The sequence below is a fragment of the Asparagus officinalis genome, chromosome 10, assembly GCF_001876935.1.
Source record: "Asparagus officinalis chromosome 10, Aspof.V1, whole genome shotgun sequence".
Classification (NCBI taxonomy): domain Eukaryota; kingdom Viridiplantae; phylum Streptophyta; class Magnoliopsida; order Asparagales; family Asparagaceae; genus Asparagus; species Asparagus officinalis.
In genome coordinates this window covers 444,330-466,429 of record NC_033803.1, presented here as the reverse complement: position 1 = coordinate 466,429, position 22,100 = coordinate 444,330, and the positions used below count along the sequence as shown (strand labels likewise).

Genomic DNA, 22,100 nt, shown 5'->3' with positions numbered 1-22,100 from the left:
AACACGGAGATGTGAACTGTTGATGCCTTGAGATGAGGTCTTTACAGCCGAGAGAAGCACTTTGTGCAACGGAGCGAGCAAGGATTCTATCAGAACTCCTCTCAGAAAGGGGTGATCTATACCAATCACGAGTGATTAAAAGGGAATTTTCACTCTTCTCTTTATGGTGTAGATCACCCTACTCATATAAAGATAGTTTTGATAGGATCCCTACTGCAACAAAACTAGGCTAAACTGCACTTCAATGCCCTATAGTTTTAATAGTTTCACCAATCTTCCACTTTAATTCCCCCGATTTTAAAACCGTGTGCTTAAATGCACCAAAGTATTAAAAGTGTTGCGGATAAATATCCCAAAACTTTAAAATATTGCATGTTGTGCCCTCTTATTTATCCAATGTTGCATGCTCGCATCCTCTTATTTACCCAATATTACATATAAATACCCTTTGTTTGTAATTAACCTCACTTAAATACCCTAAAGTTTTTAAAATTTTCAACTCAGCAACATCTGTTATATGATATTCTTGAATGTGTAGAGAAACGTTGTCATTTTTTGTGTTTTTTTCTTAACAATAGGGCATTCATCTGCAACACTTAAATATTTTGGAGAATTTCTTCTTTTTTCACTCGCATTTAAAATAGAGGCCACTTAAGCGCAAGGTTATCGAAACTTCGGGGCATTTAAGTGCCACTCAGCCACAGACTACCAAAAACCAGGAAGAGTTAATAATGAGAGACCCATAAAACACGGTAAGGTTTTTATTTGGATATAAAATAAAATACAAGCCTCCATTAGTTGTCTCTCATAATGCTACTTAATCTACATGTTAATTCTTCCAATTACGGCATTGGATCTCAATTAAATCATGAAATCGAGCAAGGGCGTACCTCAAGGGCATGGTAAGACATGCAAAATTGTTTGAGGCAACCAGTTGATATATTGATCAATCAGCTAATAATGATGATAATAATAAAATTATATTCTATGTGCTTCCTGAGGAGGGATAAGCAACTCCTCATAGTCATCAACCACCACCTGTGCCAAAACCACATTATTATACGTAAATAACAACAATACGAAAATACGTATAAAATGGATGATGCTCAATTAGGAATATAACCTTAAAGTTCTGTCCACCAAATGTATACTCCACCAGTAATTGCTTAGGCTCTCCAGGGCATGGATCACAGAATCCCATTATGCCTGATTTCTTTATCCCTTCATGAAGCTGCAACGCAAAATAATGTTCATTATGGGGAGCCTCGTTTCAAATCACATAGCTAAAAGAATTAGTTCTTCGATGAGTTGAAAAGGAGCTGATGGCAAGACATCTTGTATCACTATATTAACTATATAGAATCTTAGATATGTCTATTTTATGTATCTTCTTTCATAAAATCCTTTGATGAGTTATTGGCTAGCCTCAGAAATGAGAAATTGATCATTGACTCATATCTGATAGGAAACTTTGCATTATACGATATATATGCTGGTAGTTGAGGATAAAGTACACAAATTGTCGAATCTATTTAATAATAAGCCACCGTTTATAAACATAATGTCATCACCAAATTTTTTAATGAACCTGCAGACAATCTACAAAGAGAGCCATAATACTTGTGCATAGAACACTTACTGATGTGAACATTGTATTGCAGATGTTACCGAGGGTGTCAGCAACTTAATAAGTGTAAAAATTAGGCTGTTTTGTACAAAAAGACGTATATATTTCTCCTCAAGTAAAAAGGCAAGAGAAACCAGAAATTAACTAAAATCTGAATGAATAAAAAACCAGAACATTTGAATCGAGAATTCACCTTAAGCTGTCCAGAATCAGAGACTAAAAAGTTCAGAGGCAAAGTTACATCTAGGACTTGTGAAGCCATTTCATCTTCGGTCTCTCTATCTTCACCAACTCTCTTGATTGCTTTGCGATTTCCATACACTGCTCTTGTGATTACCAGTCCACCATTTTCTAACTGTTTATTTCTCTTCCTGTTAGAGACATTTTGGAGTAGTTTCTGTGCCTTTTCAGCAGCCTGCCTTGCTTCCCGAACCTTCATATGTTAGCAGAGGATCAACAAATATAAAATGAAAAAAATATTTACCATATACAACTTCCTACCATCTTAACAAAGAAGAGCAATACATCAGTGAAGCTAACCACATCAGTAAGTATTCAGCGTCAACAGGTGCCAGAAACACACTAGTGTGCTAAAAGAGAATTATAAGTGTGATAATTTCAAATTAATAAAGACTAGGAAATTCCATCTGACACTAGTGTCTGGTAATAAACCAAAATTGCACTTAGTTGTAGCGACAGTATGCTAGCAGAACTCCTACTTGAATTTAGTCAAATTAAATATGCCCTTGGACAAGTCAAGCATGGAGCACGTTGCATGAATGTCACTACATAATAGGCATTAATCAAATATGCAAGTCAACAAGCCAAACTTTCCCACTCATGAAATATATAATGGACAAAGGAAATAAAATGATTGGTATATATTACACTGATAAACATGCACAAAAGCCTCTCAAGCATATAGATCTTGGTTGATGGATCTACCTGAACTGATGACTTCTCCATTCTCTCAAGTTCCTTTGTCCTTTCCCGCCTGAGATAGTAAGGTTTTGCAACGAAATTCTGTAGTATTTTATAAGAACAATATTAGAACTCATAAAAAAGTTACCAGAAAATGCAATGCCTAAGAGAGATTGAACCACCTTCTAGAAACCTCCTGTTGCGGATTGAATTATCGCAATTCACTCCATATTTATAATTTTTTAAACAAGTGAGTCTTTCACTAGGTATATGCCGGAAATAAGACTTCGAGAAGGATTTTTCTTTCTTTTCTAGGTAAGAAGTAAAATACACATATTTCTCTTTGCTTGAATTATGAAGAATCTAACAATATTGCGGCTTAAATATATGACTAAATCACTAATACAGGTAAACATGAGAAGACAAACACTAGGTAATGTATCTTGTTGAGAAACGTGATGCCAGACATGCACTATCAACTTTATCAAGTAATAGTTATCAGACAATTTATCTCCTAATATACCATGCACCACAGGACATTAAATTGCAGAAGAAAAAAAAAAAAAAGGGACGGTACAAGAAAAAGAAAAGAAAAGAAATCAAGAACCTTGATAAGAAAGTAGAGAGACGATGGTATTAGAAATGCACCAGCTGCTATTCGAGCATTCAGCTCAGTGAAAAGCATGATCTGCAAATGGTAAAGGGTAATTGTTAATGATGAAGGAAAAATGAAAAACCAACATTAGACTAGAGCACTAAAATATGTAGGGCAATTGCAATTCTTTCATCAGAAAAAGGGTATATGATGGTCAAAGCATCAAGTTTCAAGACCAATACAGCTTAGACATAGCTCCATTGAGTCCATGAACATTCATGGAATTCAAAGATCGTGGCTTATACTAATGCAGACTTATGCTACAACTGTGAAACCAAATTATCCAATGAATAATTAAATAAAGGATCAGTCAGAATCTTGTGAAATATTTATTTTTTATATTTAAAGTATTTGCATCTTCCTCCACTGCAAGCTAATGCTAAAATGTGGAGGCATCAGTAATACACTAATACGTAAAGCATGTACTAGTAACATGGAGGATTTATTAAATGTAGTCCTTTTTTGTCCATTGCATTTCAAAGATAAGCGAAGTCATGATAGTTGACAGACAGAAACAAATATTGCATTGAAGTCATGCATTAGAATACTTGGAAACAACAGCTCAGGACAATTAAACAATATGTAGATCGTAACCCATGAACTTTCAAAACCATGACTTGGCCACAGGAGCTTGATAATTTAAATGATCAAACTGTTAGAAATATCAGCAAAGGCCATGCTGCAATGTCAATATATAAATTTCCTTTAATATGCAGAGATTGTCATAAATCTTTACATATGCCTTACAGCAAAAAGCAGATCAGAATATCAAACTTCAATTTGTGATCTGCCGAACTAGGAAATCTAAGAATATTAAGTAATAGTTATTAAGATAGGAAATGCAATAAAAGGCACATTTAACTAACCGGAATGATCAGCTTTTGTCCTGCACGGTGTAACTCAAATTTCCATGAGATTCCCTGTGTTCAACATTATAGCCAGAACTACGCGTTAAGAATAGCTAGCATGTCAATATTCAGTTTGATTTTTAAGTCACCATCAGAATAACATGTCTTCCAAAGCTAGAATAATATGAGCAAAGAATGTGTTTGTCAAAATAATTGAGCAAATGAAGAGGAGTCAGCATAGATGCATAATGCTAGACTACAATATTTAACGGTTGTGTTCTTCCACACCAAGCTTGGAAAATGCACAGGGAATATAACCATGACATCCACTTACGACAGAGAATATATTGATAGTTCCATATGTTTCAGAAGGTCATAATTACACAGATTTTTACAATAGAAACTCAACATGCCAGAAGCTATATACAAAATTCAAAAACTTTGAGAAAGCATATTTTTTATGTTTTGTTGGAAAAAGTGTAAGGTGGTGCTTTCTTAGTCACCGTTTAAGATCCTTGACTAGAGCCAGATAATGCTCACTTAACAAGATGAACATAAGATAAACTATGAATGTTTATCAGACCGAGTAACTGGGATTCTAAATGAACGTCATTAAGAGGTTATGGAAGGACAGCAAGCATTTGGCTTCAGATCACCTACAAATTTCTAATGAGTATGAATTTGACAACAGAACTTCATCTATAGTTAATTCTAAAAAGATTTGTGATGATGATATGCAACCAAAATGGCCATTAAACAAAGAAAAACAAAGAAATTATGTAAATACATAGAAAGCTCTTTAGTAGCCGTGTATTGGTACAAATATTGAACAATCAACTTGTAAATATAAGTCCAATTGAAAGCAGTATGCTGTTGAACACATGTAAACATTGGAATTTCCACAATAATGGTGTAATGATGCTTGCTCAGGCAAGTCAGAATATCACATTACAAATAGATAGGTTCAGAACAATCCTCCGTAACCCCCCTCACCCCAATCCCCCATACACTCACATGATATAAATTAAAAAATAGGTCAGGGAAGGAAGCATAGGATCCAGAGGGAGAAAAAGGAAGGAATTATAACTAATTTTTTAACCAAGGACACAAAAGAAGTTGTAATCAAGCACTATTAATAGATTATAAAGCTTAGAATATGAAAGTGGTATCTTTATCTGAACTGAAGATTTTCTTATCTCCCAAATATGCTTGAAATGCTCCAAACATGAACTCAAACCATGAACATTATTATTAAATATAACAAACAATCAAGAAGCACAGAATATTACCTGCGTGAATATTTGCATATGCAGACAGTCAATAGTTTCTCATTGCTGCTTTTGTGAAAAGAAAAAGATTAATGATCATCCTAGATAGGTGTCGAGGTTTGTCTCTTTTAAACGTTATGTAGAAAAGACTAGTTTGAAGGTAGCTTAATTATCCACATTGTGTTTCTTTTTTTTTACCATTTAATTTCTAACTAACTATTATGGTTATACAGTTGGAGATAAATTATTTTGAAATTGAAATAAAGTTTCTCGCCAAAGTATGATGATTTTTTAAAAAATAATAAGAAAATTTTGAGAAGAATACATTTAATTTAGCCCCTCCTTGAAGAGCAATACTCAAAAAACCAGGGATGTTTCACAAAAAAGTGGAGTAAATGCAGTGCACAAAAAAAATTACTAACAGACAGAACAAGATCAAATATGAGTGAAAAGACCTCAGTTATGACTTGCAAAGATGTACGATTCAGGAATAAAACACCATCATACAGCAAGTTAGAGAACTGCAGCAGACACATACACAAGACAAATTGATATAAACTGCATCATGAAATCGATCACCTGAATTCCTATACTGTAGAGTATTCGCACGGTACTAAATTCAGATATCCGCCTCCCACCTCCAATTTCAAGTTCCATAGCAGTGCTGAAATTTTTGTACAAAAAAATTTATGTACTGAAGCATAAAAGATATTAACTGAAAATATATCAGCAACATACTGCAGCATTACAGTAACAATGTAAAGCAATAATCCAAAACATATCTATATATTTTGGAATTACCTTTAATTGTGCAAGGGAAATGTACTTTAACAAAAATCTCATTAGAGTCATCAAAGAGATCTTTCAAAGTGCTAAAGACTGATATATAATAAGTGAGGAAAATTAGAAAATTAAGCATCACAAGCATCATATTTAGACTGGTGAAATTGAAGTACCTTCCAATTCTACCAGCTAGTCGGCCATGAGACTTCTTGGAAAAATGACGAGTATAATGAGCTGATGCACCAATAGAGCTAGTTCCAAACTGCATATATTTAGAAGGAATAAACTAAATGCACCACACCATTAAGAGAATTAACACAATTTACAGCAATAGTTTTTATAAGTTTCACTTAACTAGGTGCGTGTGAGATGGGTGCGCATGCGCGCGCGCTCATGTACGTGCACGTAGGCGTGCGCGTGTGCACCTAGGCGTGCGCGTGTGCACGTTCGTGCATGGAAAAAATGTTTATGAAGTGTCAGCTCATTTTACTAAATGAGCTACCAATAGGTGGGCATGTAGTGAGGCCCACAAATCTCACCATTTTTTTTAATCTATTAGTAGCTTATATAACAAAATGAGTTATCGGCTTACAACTACAAAACCTTACGTACATATGTGTCTGCATATTGCATGTGTTTGTGCGCATGTGGTACACGCATGAAAAGTGCACACACACATATAGCGGTTACAGATAGAAAGAGAGCAGCATACCCCTCCCCCACCCCCAAGCCCCAAAACACTATTTACTAAATAAACAGATGTACATAATAAATTTGCTCATCTACACTTTGGAATCAATACCACAAACAGGTATATAAGCCAGAGGCAGATAAAGTAAAGCAGTTTTCAGTTAAGCAATTCAGTCTATTGGTTAGTATTATTGCTCAAGATACTGAATAAGACAGTACATAAACAGTACTTACAAAGCATGTATATTGCAGAATATGACGGGAAAGAAACTTATATGAGAGATGTTATATATACAGTAATAGCTGCCCCATGAGGAAGAAGTCCTCAGGTGACTACATCTCACTCCCAGGTTTCGGCTGAAAAAGTGAATATTTAAAAATATATGCATATCCATAACATACCTTCAGTTCTCCAGCAGCGGAATTCTTTTCATCCTTCTTTTGCCATCCTACAGATATATTTGATTCTGTTCCAAGAACAAGTTGTATCTGAACAAAATACAAGGGAACATGCAATGCAATGAGATGAATGTATGTTCTTGCTTATGTTCAAAAATTTGCGGGTTTAAAGAAAAATTTAGAATAGTAGAAAACATGTTTCCATGTGCATCAAACTTGATGGAGAAATTTAATGAAGTAAATTTTCAATAATGTCAGCAATAGCATGTGAAATGCTAGATAAGCACGTGAAGATTGGTAACAGTTAATGATCTTCCAATTAACCAGCTCACAGTTTGATTCACTCCCAGGTTAAAAGAGTTCTCCTTTCCTAAAACAAATGTTATTGCAAACAGTTTCCAGCATACACCCAACGAAGAGATGGATATAGGAAAACTATTAATAACATTCAAGCATGGATTACCTTTCAATTGACTAACAAAGATTGAAAGCCAAAGTTACAGCTCAACAATAGAAAGATATTAAAGCCCAAGCAAACATGTGCATAGAAAGACAGATAAAGCTCCAAGGAGTTTACATTTCCAACTGATGTTTCTGATAGTTGGCGGGTCCATGCATTAGAAAGATTGACTGACCCATCTTTCAGAGAGACTGTAAAGCCAGTGGTCGCTGTTGAATGACGAGAAAGGTGACTGGAAAACACAGGAGAACTTCCAAATTAGATATATTTCCGGTCACTATATTTTGTTTAAAAAAAAGAAAATACGACACATAATGGGTGATCTAAATGACAGAAAATGAACAAACGAAAATTTACCGAGTTGTCTGTAGGCCAACAACTGCTCTTAAACCAGCAGTTGCCATGAACTCTATTGAGGAAACAGAAGATAACTGATGCCGCAGCAAAGCTGTTGCCCCACCAGTACCAGAATTACCAGTAACTGCCAGATTTCCACCAATGGCAATTGTGTTGTTCTTCGATAGATGAGATTGTACCTCACTTGACATTGCCATTCTGCCGATTGTGAAAATGTATTCAGTAACTTGCTAGATCATTAAACATTAATTGCCCTGACATAAATTGATTAATTACTAATTAATAGTTGAGAGAAATTTGCTATAGAGTTGGAAGTCAGATAACAAGAATAATGGTTTGGTGAAATTTAACCTTAGAAATATTTTAATGTTTTATTATGTGCTTCAAAAAATACTCTTGAGATTTAATTTACAAATGATGGATCATGTGATGAGCATAGCATCATCTATAAAGACAAGGTATGTCCGAGTAAGAATTTCACATAGGATACTTCAACCAAAACTCTACCAATGTTGTGCTCAGGGCCTTATTCTTTCACTGTTTATCCCAACAAAGGGTCTTGAAGTAAGAACACAGTGATGAGCAATAGACAGCGGGCAATTAAATCGATCAAATATCTACAGAATGAATTCTAAAGTACAGCAACAATAAAGAAAATGATGGCTAAAGGTTGTGAAGGCGCCAGACTGGCCTTTGTAATCCATGTTAAATAGATTTAATCTAGGGGATATAGGAAAGAAGGTGATAAGCTTGTGCATGAGAGCAGGATGAGATTATCTACTTAAGAAATTGGAAACACTCGCAGGGAAAGGTGATAGAGTTAGTAGGTAAATGATTGGCAAACATATTGCTAGTAGGAAACTATATGAAGAGGTGAGATGTTCAGAGAGATTGACAATAAGAACAAAGGCCTTAAATTTAATACATATGGAAAAGTGAAAGAAACAGACAACAAACACTTGTAGATATTGTAGTAAAGGACAATGTTATAGATGTAAAACAAGTTGAAGATAGAATAGCACTGATTAGAAGATATAACTAACATTTATTAGTGCTTACACACCAAGATATGATCGTATATGGACCAGCTTTTCAACAAATTTTGAAGTTAAAAACAAATTTGGGGGTTAGGAGACTATATCCAGTAACAATTACTTACTCAACTTTCAATAACACAAAAGATAACTGTAGAAAATCTCTCAACAAGTAGGGGCAAATAATCTTATATTTTACCGCACTTTCCATGTCCTAATATTTCTTTCATTTAAGAAATTACAGATTTCCTATGGAAACCTGAACTGCCAGAGGAATAAAAAAGTGATGGCTCTTATCATTTGCATCAACATTTAGGAATCAGATAATAACTGGAAATCCGTTATATAGTACTTATAACAAAGAATCTACATTATATTTGTCTAGTGCTTTTCCTTTTAAGAAGGGTTTATTCATGCATATTTCAGATGCATCTAACAGGACCTAGACTGATTCATTGTCAGGTCCATGTTTGTAAAAGGAAAGGTTGAGACTCCAACTTATGGTTAAGCTCATGTTCACAGATGATATTTAACATATCAAATAGTCCATTAGAATGGAAATTTTATAGACGCAGATGAATGAAGGAATTATCACTTCAAAGTTAAAGTACAAGCACTTAAGCAGCACATACCCTCTCAATATACCACCCCCATCTAGATACTGGGGTACCGACAAATGAGCAAAAATTGAACCAGCAGGTCGAGAATAGGCGAATGCCTTCTCTTCCTCCTTGCGTCGTCGAAGCCTTTCAAGTTCCTCCTTAATTTCCTCTGGTCTGTTCAGCTTCGGGCCGAGCTCCAAGCCCGAATTCAGCCCTTCCATTCCATAGATATCATAAATCTGCCTCTTGTACTCGTCGCTCAAAATCCCATAGGCATCTCGGATCCGCTGAAAGTTTTCCGTGGCAATATCTTTCATCTGAAACCAGAAATGTTCCTCAAAACATATATCTAACATACACTACGACCGCCGGCAGAAATGAGCTGTTTGAATAAGAGTAAAAATTCTACAAACTCGTAGAACATAATACTATATATCACTAGAAGCTGAGGTTTTAATCCAAAAGTAAGCCATTTTCTGAAATGTGTACTTGGTTTGTATCAAAAAAATCAGAGACCTTTTTTTTTGACAATTCACAGTCGATCATAACAAAATGTTCAAAAGCACTGAACACAAATTTCTCCTACTTCCGATAAATTTCTACCAACATTTCATCGATTCAATCGATATTGAACAAAAATCGAGTACCTGCAGATCTTGGTACTTATCAGGATGATAAATCTGGGCCCACTGACGATAAGCCCTTCGAATCTCCTCATCGGATGCTTCCGGCGATAAATGAAGGAGAGCGTACAAATCTCTCTCGGGCGGCGCCTCCGCCGATTCCTTCATCGCTTCTGGATATATCCCCCTCTTGTTTTCTTTTTTTATTTTATTTCTTTTTTGTGTTTCGTTTGATCCAAACTTTATTAGGGCTTGGCTTGAGATATGGGTTTTCTTGAGCGAGGGGTTTAAGACAAAGCAGGGGAATTTTTCAGCGAGGGGTTTTTTATGTGTTTGGGTTTGGATTCAACAGAGTAATACGTTTCTTTTTTATTATTATTTTTTTTTCCGAGCGAGGGGTTTAGGACAAAGCACAGAAGAACTGCGGTGACGAGAGTCATGCTTGATAACGGGTACGGTTACGGGTAGAATCGGGTTAGATGGGTTTGGATTTAACACGCCCGGTAATTGGTTTTTTTTATTCATAATTTTTTTTATGTGCAACAAAATCCTTCAACTTTACATATTGTTTCTTCAAGTTAGAGTGATACGTATTTTTTTTATACCTTGTTTGGATTGAGGGGATGAGGGTGAAGGGAAGTTAGGGGAACCATTCACCTCCATTCACCTTATTTGGGAACACTTAGGAGGTGAAATTAATTCACCCTAGGGCCTGTTTGGATTCGTAGGGGGTGAAGGGAAGTTAAGGGAAACTGAGTGAAGGGAAGGGAAGGGAATTCTCTTCCCCTTGGTTACACCCCAATTTGGGGGGTAACAATTTTTATACTATTAGGGGGTGAACCAAGGTGAATGAAGGTGAATTAACTTCACCTTCTAAGTGTTCCCAAACAAGGTGAATAGAGGTGAATGGTTCTCCTAACTTCCCTTCACCCTCATTCCCCTCAATCCAAACAAGCCCCTAGTTCCCCTTGGTAACCAAGGGGAAGGGAACTCCCTTCCCTCCCATTTCATTCTCTTCACTTCCCTTCTCTCAATTTCCCTTAACTTCCTTTCACCCCTTACAAATCCAAACATGCCATTAAAGTGCAGGAAAGTCCCAATTAATTTAACGTTTAACCTACTTTGCCTTTTCAGGTTAAATTTAAGCTGGGGTTCTTTTTAAAAAAAAAACTTAATAACTTGTTTACATCATCATGTAAATTTGTATGTTCAATCCTCTCTCTCTTTACAAATCTTCTCCTATTATTGTAATTTCTAAACCATAATCAAGGAATCACAAGTTTGTAAATACATTAAATAGATAATATTTATCAATGATACATATGATATCTACGACTTGTGATGTAATACAATGAAAAATCCAACGAACGAGCCAATTAAGATAGTATTTAGTGAACAACTGCAGAGAAGAAGAGAAAGAACAACGTTTTTTTAGGAAGCTCCGATAATGGGTAGATAGTTTGTTTATTATTCTTTGTTGTTGTTTTCTCAAGAATACTACTCCTCTTTTTATAGGGACCAAACCCATCATATCCACCCCTCTCATAACCGCTCATGATAGATTTTCTCTCAACAAACTCATTTTCCACGTTTTTCACAACTTGAGAGCTGTTGATTTGATCACACAAGATCGAGTCAAGGTAACATCTAGAATCTGGAGAAGGGATGTCTCAAAATACAGCTGATGAAAAGGGATAAGTTGAAAATTAATATACAGATAATTTTTTTGATAAATTATTTTCGATGAGGATGTAGATGATTGTCTTTTCGTAAAATCATAGCAAGCAGATGGTAATTTAATATGCACTTCAGATTAGATAATGTGTGTACACTTGATGGGGAAAATGATTATATATGTACACAGATTCTAAAAAAAATTCATAATTTGATAATTGTATAGATCTAAGTTAAATTTATGGTTTAGATCAAACTCTTAACAATAGACTTTTATGTATTAAATAGTTAGAAATATGTAGTCTGTTTATTTAGTCATCGCAATTTTGATTCTGAATAATCAGAGGACACGTGTAATAAATCATTAAAAACAGAAAGATTTTATTGAACCCGTATAAAACTCCTTTGTAACCTTGCAAAATTATCTTTAATCCACAGCTGTTACCTCCTTAACGGGTCTACACCCTAACCGAAATCGATTTCCTTCCGCCCTTAAAACCCGCCGAAGCACGGGTCCTGACCCGTTATCACTTATCACCCGCCAGCTGCCCACGCGAGAAAATCTAAAAAATCTGCATATTTACAGCAAATAACCTTAAAAAGAAAAAGCGTCATCATTATAAATCAGCGCATCTTCATCCGCTTGCGCCCTCGTCTACTTCCATTACGCTCAGATAGTAAGTTTAATTTCCCATTTCTATAAAGATTTCGTTAATTTGCTGTTATACTATCGATTAATTTGGGATTTTTTCCCCTTAAATGTAGTTCAATTTCTAGACATCAATCCTTCAGGTGATTTTCCCTTTTATGTTTGTATTTTTGTGTGTTTTTTTTTATATTTTCATTTTGGGGTTAATTCTCTTGAAAGAAATTGTCCGTTCGTTTGATGCATTTAAGATAATTAAATTCAGGTATCAGAAAATAGAGAGAATGTAGTAATATGATGAATGTGGGTAGGTTTTCGGGATTATTTTAACATTTTTCTTATTGGAAGGAAAATAACCTCAATTTTGACCACAACCCTAATGGTTCTATTTGCGATGAGCATTCTAAATTATTCTTTATTTAATCATATGTTACTAGGAGAAGCTTTGTTAACACTGAAGAAGTTGTTACGAAGAGCCACAAATAAGGACGGAAAAAACACATAGATGTCTTGCTTTGAACAAAGTTTTTGGCTGAAAAGTCTGATGAAATTTTCTTCTTTTGGTTTTGAGGTCATTTTTTAAAGGTGTTATATAACCCAACACTCAGTGCTATTAACTCATTTCAGCTCTAAAGTCTCGGTAGAAGAATAAAATACAATTCCCTTTTATCCAAAGTGTGTGACAAACCCTTGATGCAATTAGATACTTGACCAATGTGATTTAAGTCCTCAAATCTACTCATAGAGACCGGGTCCTTTGAACTTGAAAGAAGGATTTAAAAGAATTCCTATTCAAATTCAACAATGAGCTATTCAAACTACAACACTTATTCAAGTTCATGTACAATATTTGAGAGTGCACACAAATCAACTGAGTTTCTTTCCTATGCATGAATGTCTACAATTTGCACAACAGAAAGATTCCAGTTGGTTAAATTTACATTCAAGATGTTAGTAGTCAAAGAATAAATTGGTGTGCAAGGTTTTCAAGGTCATTAGATAGTGATCATCAAAGGTTTTCTTTCTCAATGTAAATGCTTCAGAAGAAACCATAGATATGTGGAACTGCTACTCTTAGATGTCCAGTGTTTTTGGCAAATTGATGCTTAGGAATGAAAACCGTTTCTTTTAGTTTTAACCCCCTTCCAATTTTGTAGATCAACATGTGCTTTGGAATCACTAGGTAACTGATACATCAGTGGTATGAATCCTTCCTGAAGGAGGCAAATATTTGTGATCCCAAAGGATGTGCATGTTAATGAGTCTTTTGTACTAAATTGACACCAGTTCCCTTTATTTTCATACTCACTTCATCAGGAGAATTATGAAAGCCTGGTTCTTCATTATGGCTAATGCCCTGAATCGGATACATCAATTTGTGCTGCATGGTAGGTTCCGGTTGTGGTTTGGACCAAAGTCGGCAACAGGAACTCATCATCTTTTTTTACCTCCAATGGAATGTTTTATTAAAATCAAAGCTCACTTTTTAGAAATTGAGGAAATCTGAGAAAGTTGATATTCTTTCTATTGTACCATCCTTTTTACTCTAGCCATGTAAAAGCAAATTTGCACCTGAAATTACCTTTAGCTATGTCAAAATTACAAGTTATGTCAGCATGAAATTACAATAAGTTTTGAGTGGACATCCCTAGTCAGTAGTCTGTGGAATTCTCTACTCACCATGTCCATATAAGTCCTCTCCCTGTAATCTTCCATAAGGGCATAAAAAGGAGAATAGAACAAGCTAGAAAATTGGATGCTTATCCATCTCCGAAATTGATTAAAATTTTAATCATCGTGAGTACAAATGGTTGTTTAGAAGATACTGTTTTTTGTTGGCTTTTCTTTTTTTTCCAAACTGCGTCATTTTAAGATCTCACTCAAGTAACATGGAAGCTTCTTTTATATTTGTCTGGATTATTGTTTCCATAATTATTAAGGTACTTGTTTAAATAGAAACTTATGATTGTGAAAATTGATTTTTTTTGTTACTTCATATTTGTTTGCTATTGGTTCTTTTGGGGCTGTTTTCTGGTTTTGGGGTTGCAACTTGCAAGGTATCAGTGGATGGCACTATATGAAATTGTGAGGGCGTTTGGCAACTAAACATCTCAAGAGAAAGTGGTATTTCGGAAGTTGCATATGGCCAAGAATCAGTAATTTACCTCTAAAAATTATGGAATTGTTTATCTAGAAAACTATGTGCCTTCAGTGGGGGAAGGCAGTTCAGGTCAGGTCCATTAGGTTGCATAGAAGGATTTGCTTTGGATTTTCCAAAAGGGAAGAGAAGTAAGGTGCATGGTATGGACACTTAACTAAAAGGCGGTTGACTTTGTTTGATGGGCTGAATGAAATTTTTATTGAAAGTTGAATATGTTAGAGCCAATAACTTCCACGATGGACATTGTGTAAATAACTATGTTGCTTATGGAAATAACCGTACTGTTTTTTGGGTATGAATAATGCTAATACGGTATAAGAACTGCCATAACATGGTTATAGGTATTACCTAACGAGTGCAACTGTTGATTTGTTACGTTGAAAGCAAAAGAGTATAAAGACCTTGTTCAATATAAGATGTATCATCTTATACCTAGTTACTAATTAGTGTTTGGGAGGTGTGAGGTACCTTCTACCTTTTGTACTGTCTTAAATAGTTGAACTTACTATCATGCAGAACCTTTGGATGAAATGAAGTTTTTTTTATTCAAAAAGATAAAGAAACTGCTCCAGCTTATCATATAAGAAGACGATAATTAATGGCCCATGAATTTTAAGTGGTTGGATTAGCACTATGATCTATATAACACAAATATATAAAATAGTTATGATATCATAGTTATTTGATATTTAACCCGTTTTGAATATTTATTTGATGTTCAAATGTTGGATTTTTGGTAGATATGTATCAAATACACCTCTGGGAATATCCAGAAATTTGAAATGTTCTCTAAATGTATGATATCAGAATTGTATTCCACAAGATAAAAATCAAATACTAACTAAGGAGTTACATGACTCTATTTAACTTTTAGGTGCATTTTAGATATATGTTTTTTGTTCTCTAAAATAGACGCTTTGTCAAATAACTATAGATTTATATAGTTGGAAATATTGTGCCTTTTAACTTTTCTAACCTTACACATATGTACGCACATGTTGTTTTCGCCAAAAGTCGAATTTGTTGTCGAATTCATTATATCTTCGGTCGATTACAATAAATTCAAAGAAAACAGCCTTTTTATAAGACTCTTTTACACAACAAAAAGAAAATTACAACTCTTGAGAAAATAAACGCAGGATCGTTGTTTGGATCACTGCTTTCGTGGGATCTTTGCCTGTGCCGGGAGCGCTTTGACTCGTGGACCACCAAGTCACAGATTCTGATTGAACCGTGAGAGGTTTATGATTCTGACTTCGTTTATCGAAGTGAGAAATTGAAACGATATCTTATCGATGTAAGATAGTCGTTCTTCTTGAAATCAAGTCAAAGCTCAATTTCAAGGATTGGCCGTAAGATCAACACCTCTGCTCTCTCTCTGCTCTGGATTGCTCTGGATTGCTCTGAAGTGCTCACAATGATCAGCCTTCTGAAAAAATGGCCTTAGGAGGGTATTTATAACCTCCAAGAACAGTTGGTAGAAAACAGGTTCGCGAGACAGTGTTTGCTGTCTCGCTGGGCGAGACAGTGTTTGCTGTCTCGACCCGGGAGACAGTAAATACTGTCTCGGAAACAGTAACCGCAGGCAGTTTTCGTTTTAACTGCCTTCCCACGTTTCAAACTCCGTTATTTTAGCAGTTATCCACGTGATTCTCGCCCACGACGTTTCCCACGTTCTTGAACAGTTAGTGGCCACGTGTAGGGCAGATGCAAAGGTAGTTTTGACCATCTGAAAACTGTCTCACGTGCAAGACAGTAAATTCTGTCTCGCACGGCGAGACAGTAAATACTGTCTCGCAGGGGCGAGACAGTGAAAACTGTCTCGCGGGGGTAACAGTTAGTGGCACGTGTAGGGCAGTTACAAAGACGGTTTTGACCATCTGAAAGCTGTCTCACGTGCGAGACAGTAAATTCTGTCTCGCACGGCGAGACAGCAAAGACTGTCTCGCGTGGGCGAGACAGCAAAGACTGTCTCGCGTGGGCGAGACAGTAAAAGTCTGTCTCGCCCGCGAGACAGTAAAGACTGTCTCGCACGGCGAGACAGTAAAGACTGTCTCGCGCGGCGAGACAGTCAAGTCTGTCTCGCATGGCAAGACATTCAAGACTTGTGTTCTTCTGCCTTTTTGGATGATTTCCTCTTGAGCTGTATTTGGATATCTTTCAGCATTTTTTGACGCCTACAGATACCCCCTCCAAAGTATTCCAGACTCAATCTTTTATAGAGGAGTTCTGGGATGCTTTGGATAATAAGATAGATTTTTCTTACGATCTCTTCAATACTTGGTTGAGTAGATCGTGTACAAGAATCCATAAAATGGCTTTGGCTCTTGATCTCTTCATCCGTTAGTCTATTCAGTTCTTTGTAGAATAGCTAATATTTCTCCGGTATCGTGTTTATCGCTTGTCCGTTGTAGAGATCTTGAATTAAAGCTGGAACTTGTACTTGTGAAATCAGCTCTTGTCGTCAAGTTGACACTGCATATACCCGTTTAGGGGTAGTCAGGTTATTCTCAAGGAACGAATCGAGAGGGGATTTTGGCTTTGGTCCTAACTGTTTAAAGGTTTGACCAAGATGGGAATTTGAGACGATCCTAACTGTTTAAAGGTTTGATCGTTCAATTTGTGGACCTCTCGTTCATGGAACGAATCGAGAGGGGATTTTGGCTTTGGTCCTAACTGTTTAAAGGTTTGACCAAGATGGGAATTTGAGACGATCCTAACTGTTTAAAGGTTTGATCGTTCAATTTGTGGACCTCTCGTTCATGGAACGAATCGAGAGGGGATTTTGGCTTTGGTCCTAACTGTTTAAAGGTTTGACCAAGATGGGAATTTGAGACGATCCTAACTGTTTAAAGGTTTGATCGTTCAATTTGTGGACCTCTCGTTCATGGAACGAATCGAGAGGGGATTTTGGCTTTGGTCCTAACTGTTTAAAGGTTTGACCAAGATGGGAATTTGAGACGATCCTAACTGTTTAAAGGTTTGATCGTTCAATTTGTGGACCTCTCGTTCATGGAACGAATCGAGAGGGGATTTTGGCTTTGGTCCTAACTGTTTAAAGGTTTGACCAAGATGGGAATTTGAGACGATCCTAACTGTTTAAAGGTTTGATCGTTCAATTTGTGGACCTCTCGTTCATGGAACGAATCGAGAGGGGATTTTGGCTTTGGTCCTAACTGTTTAAAGGTTTGACCAAGATGGGAATTTGAGACGATCCTAACTGTTTAAAGGTTTGATCGTTCAATTTGTGGACCTCTCGTTCATGGAACGAATCGAGAGGGGATTTTGGCTTTGGTCCTAACTGTTTAAAGGTTTGACCAAGATGGGAATTTGAGACGATCCTAACTGTTTAAAGGTTTGATCGTTCAATTTGTGGACCTCTCGTTCATGGAACGAATCGAGAGGGGATTTTGGCTTTGGTCCTAACTGTTTAAAGGTTTGACCAAAATGGGAATTTTGTGAGGGAAGATTGATCTAAAGAGGTGATCGAATCTCATCTCAGCAAAAGAGTATTCGAAATTCATAGTAGGAGTTTAGTGTTTATCACTTTGTTCATAATGATCGGGGTTATCCCTAAGAATATTACATTTAACATTCTTCCGGGAACTTCCCGTTACATGAATTATCCACCCCCAGCTTTCTTTACAAAACTGGGTGTAACGAGGGGTACGTTATCCTCAGTCGCATGTTCGGGTTATCCTTAAGAATATAAGATTCCCCAGGAACTTCCCGTTATATAAATCATCCACCCCCAGCTTCCTTTGCGAAACCGGGTTTAACATTGTACTCAGTTGGATAATCGAGAAGCAGTTTATACTCATATACTCTTTGGAGTGTGGGGAAACAGTTTATACTCGTGCACCCACTGGAGTTGTTTGGTCGTCTTTACTCGACTTCTTTCGTCGTTATGACGCCGGAGTCAATTAGGGCTTGGATCTTATTTTTGAGTCCAAAGCAAATCTCAGTGGGATGAAGAACCCTTCTGTGGTACGCACAGTAATTTGGATCTGTAATCATTATAGCTTCCTCCTGATCTTTAATAGGTGGTAGCTCGATTTTGTCATTAGCGAGGAGGTATTCCAAGATGGCTGGAGCTTCATCATCTTCGAAAGAATACTCCTTTTGGAACCTCGGATCGAGAGTTGCGTTCACAGGAATTGTGGATTTCGTACGGAAACGTTTGACAAAGTTGTCAACTGACTCTCCGTCTTTTTGCCTCTCATCCAAAAGGGTTCCGATTGACACTTCGGTGTCATCATCAAAGAAATTGCTGAGGAATAAACTTTCCATGTCATCCCAGCAATTGACGCTCTCTGGCTTAAGCCGTCGGTACCAATCGAAGGCAGGTCCGCGAAGGGTGCCAACGAATGACCGGACCATTAAAGCCTCGTTTCCAGAGATCATGCCCAAATGAGAGTTCTGATTGACACTTCGGTGTCATCATCGAAGAAGTTGCTGAGGAACAAACTTTCTATGTCATCCCAGCAATTGATACTCTCTGGCTTGAGCCGTCGGTACCAATCGAAGGCAGGTCCGCGAAGGGTGCCAACGAATGACCGGACCATTAAAGCCTCGTTTCCAGAGATCATGCCCAAATGAGACTTGAAATAAATCAAGTGCTGAATCGGCGAGCTCTTCCCCTCAAACGGTGTGAAGTTAATCAGATTGGATTTGGTCGGGTATGGTATTGAATCCCATTCCCTCGGATAAGGACATGGAATACCCGTCTTCTTAACTTCTTGAGCCGTCATCAAAGCATTGATTTTGTCTTCAAGCTTTTGCATTTTCCCGTCATCGTCTTCATTTCTTTCTGAATGATGTCGAGTAAAGATAATTGGACCACCCCCAGTGAGAGGTGCTATTGAACCACCCCCAATATCGTTATTGGGAGGATCCGTTAAACCACCCCCAGCGTTATTGCCATTGGGAGGTGTATCAGCCATAATGCTGGATTCAGCTCGCTGACTGGACTCAGGAGGTTGAGGTTGTTGAGTTAGCAATTCTCTCATTTGTTGAATAGCTAACTTCATCTCTGTCTTCACTTCAGCTCTAATTTCTTCACGTTGCTTCGCTAGAGCTTCTTGAAGTATTTGAGTGAACTGATCAGAGGTGACCGTGAGTACTTCTCTGGTTTGTCCTATGCTTGACATTGTATCATCAGAAGCAATGGCTGAACAAGTGTCCGATAATTCATCCTCTGATGACATCCCTTCATGCATTCTCTTAATAGCTCCTAGCCGGAGTCGAGACTTCCGTCGGGCAATTCTTGAATTGACCTTTCCTCCCGAGGAAAAATCGGGTCTTGATTCACTCGAGTGCCACTTAGACTTTCTCTTGTCAGCCACGTTGATGGTGACTTCAGGGAATTCATCATCTTGGGCAGCTGATTTTTTTTGGGGAAATATCTCGGCTTAGGCTTCGATAATACAGAGATTTTTCGTGGGATGACTTCTCGTTTGAAACAGTCATATTCTGATAATGCTGTTTTAACGAGTCGCGCACAGGAACAACGAGAGTTTATATCTCGAATAACTCTCTTTCGAAAATTATTCACAACCCCAACTTGATAATACGATTCATCGGTATGATTGCCAAATAATCGTATCCTTTCGGGGAAAAGTCGGGATTTGAGTCACTTGAATGCTGTTTAGACTTTCTTCTATCAGCCACGTTGATGGTGACTTCAGGGAATTCATCATTTTGGACAGCTGCTCTTCTTTTGCGGAAATGTCTCGGCTTAGGTTTCGATAATACAGAGACTTTTCGTGGGATGACTTCTCGTTTGAAACAGTCACATTCTGATAATGCTGTTTTAACGAGTCGCGCACAGGAACAACGAGAGTTTATCTCTCGAATAACTCTCTTTCGAAAATTATTCACAACTTCAACTTGATAATACGATTCATCGGTATGATTGCCAAAAAATCGTATCGTCTGTTGGTATGATCTCCCAGGTATGACGATATCATTTGGTGAATGCGTCTTCTTCTGGGGGTATAAAACCTTGTTGGCATTCTCAGGACAATTTATTTTTGTTTTTGAGCGATCCAAGGTTATGTTGGGAGTCGCACGTCTGAAACCACCCATTTGCGGGTATGGGGTCTTAACGGGCTCCGAATGCTGATTTTGCATAAGTCCAGACTTTGGAATCCAAACTTGACGAAGTTTTGGTGATTCTTTGGTCACCATTTCCTTTCTCTTTTCTCGTCTTTGTTGTGAGAGAGCATGGGCATTAGCAGCTTTTGCACGACGTTTTTGTATACGTTCTTTGAGGGTCGAACGAGTCTTTTTGACAATAGTCCATTCATCCGTCGTTGTTTTAGCAGAGATACGAGTGATTGGTTGTTGAGACAACTGAACCACTCGATGTCTCCTCGACTCTAGGTCCGCGTGGTAACGAACCCCGTCGGTTTGTTCCAAGGCCTTAGCCATTTGGCGAGCGCGGCGTTGGCGTTGTCTCTGACGAGCTCTTTTCGTCAATGCCGGCGGGCTTTGATTCGATGACTCTTTAACTAGATAAGAGCCATTGTGAGCAGAGGTATTGCGAGTGAAATTCTCAGCAACAATCAAGCGAGAATCTTCATTTTGTGCCTTCTTTGGCATGTAAGTCTTCCTCAATTGTGAGATCCTCTTGTACTTGCGAGATACTGAAGATCTTGAAGAGGATGATGAGAAATATTCCTCAAACTTGGTTTGGTCGAATTCGTATTCGACCATGGATTCAACTGGAATCTTGATCGGCTGCGACACGACGGTCTCGGCAGCGAGACCGTTGGCTCCCACTGTGGTCGCCAGTTTGTTTTCGCCAAAAGTCGAATTTGTTGTCGAATTCATTATATCTTCGGTCGATTACAATAAATTCAAAGAAAACAGCCTTTTTATAAGACTCTTTTACACAACAAAAAGAAAATTACAACTCTTGAGAAAATAAACGCAGGATCGTTGTTTGGATCACTGCTTTCGTGGGATCTTTGCCTGTGCCGGGAGCGCTTTGACTCGTGGACCACCAAGTCACAGATTCTGATTGAACCGTGAGGGGTTTATGATTCTGACTTCGTTTATCGAAGTGAGAAATTGAAACGATATCTTATCGATGTAAGATAGTCGTTCTTCTTGAAATCAAGTCAAAGCTCAATTTCAAGGATTGGCCGTAAGATCAACACCTCTGCTCTCTCTCTGCTCTGGATTGCTCTGGATTGCTCTGAAGTGCTCACAATGATCAGCCTTCTGGAAAAATGGCCTTAGGAGGGTATTTATAACCTCCAAGAACAGTTGGTAGAAAACAGGTTCGCGAGACAGCTTTTGCTGTCTCGACGGGCGAGACAGTGTTTGCTGTCTCGGCCCGCGAGACA

The 22,100-nt window shown here is 37.4% G+C and overlaps 1 protein-coding gene and 1 long non-coding RNA gene across 2 annotated transcripts in view; one reads left to right on the top strand and one right to left on the bottom strand.

Moving 5' to 3' along the window:
• LOC109825614 (chaperone protein dnaJ 13) lies at positions 733 to 10,663 on the bottom strand. Its single transcript, XM_020392474.1, has 13 exons — positions 10,292 to 10,663; positions 9,675 to 9,961; positions 8,009 to 8,206; positions 7,769 to 7,883; positions 7,195 to 7,281; positions 6,276 to 6,364; positions 5,899 to 5,983; positions 4,070 to 4,123; positions 3,156 to 3,236; positions 2,573 to 2,650; positions 1,821 to 2,060; positions 1,124 to 1,231; positions 733 to 1,038 (listed from the first exon to the last, which is right to left on the bottom strand). The coding sequence occupies exons 1-13, from the start codon at positions 10,433 to 10,435 to the stop codon at positions 979 to 981; spliced, it is 1,626 nt and encodes a 541-aa protein (XP_020248063.1). The 5' UTR covers positions 10,436 to 10,663; the 3' UTR covers positions 733 to 978.
• The window catches only part of LOC109826355, a 15,781-nt gene continuing 6,192 nt past the window's right edge, over positions 12,512 to 22,100 (top strand). Inside the window, exon 1 of the long non-coding RNA XR_002243286.1 lies at positions 12,512 to 12,618. This is a non-coding gene — a long non-coding RNA (uncharacterized LOC109826355). The remainder of the gene's footprint in view (positions 12,619 to 22,100) is intronic.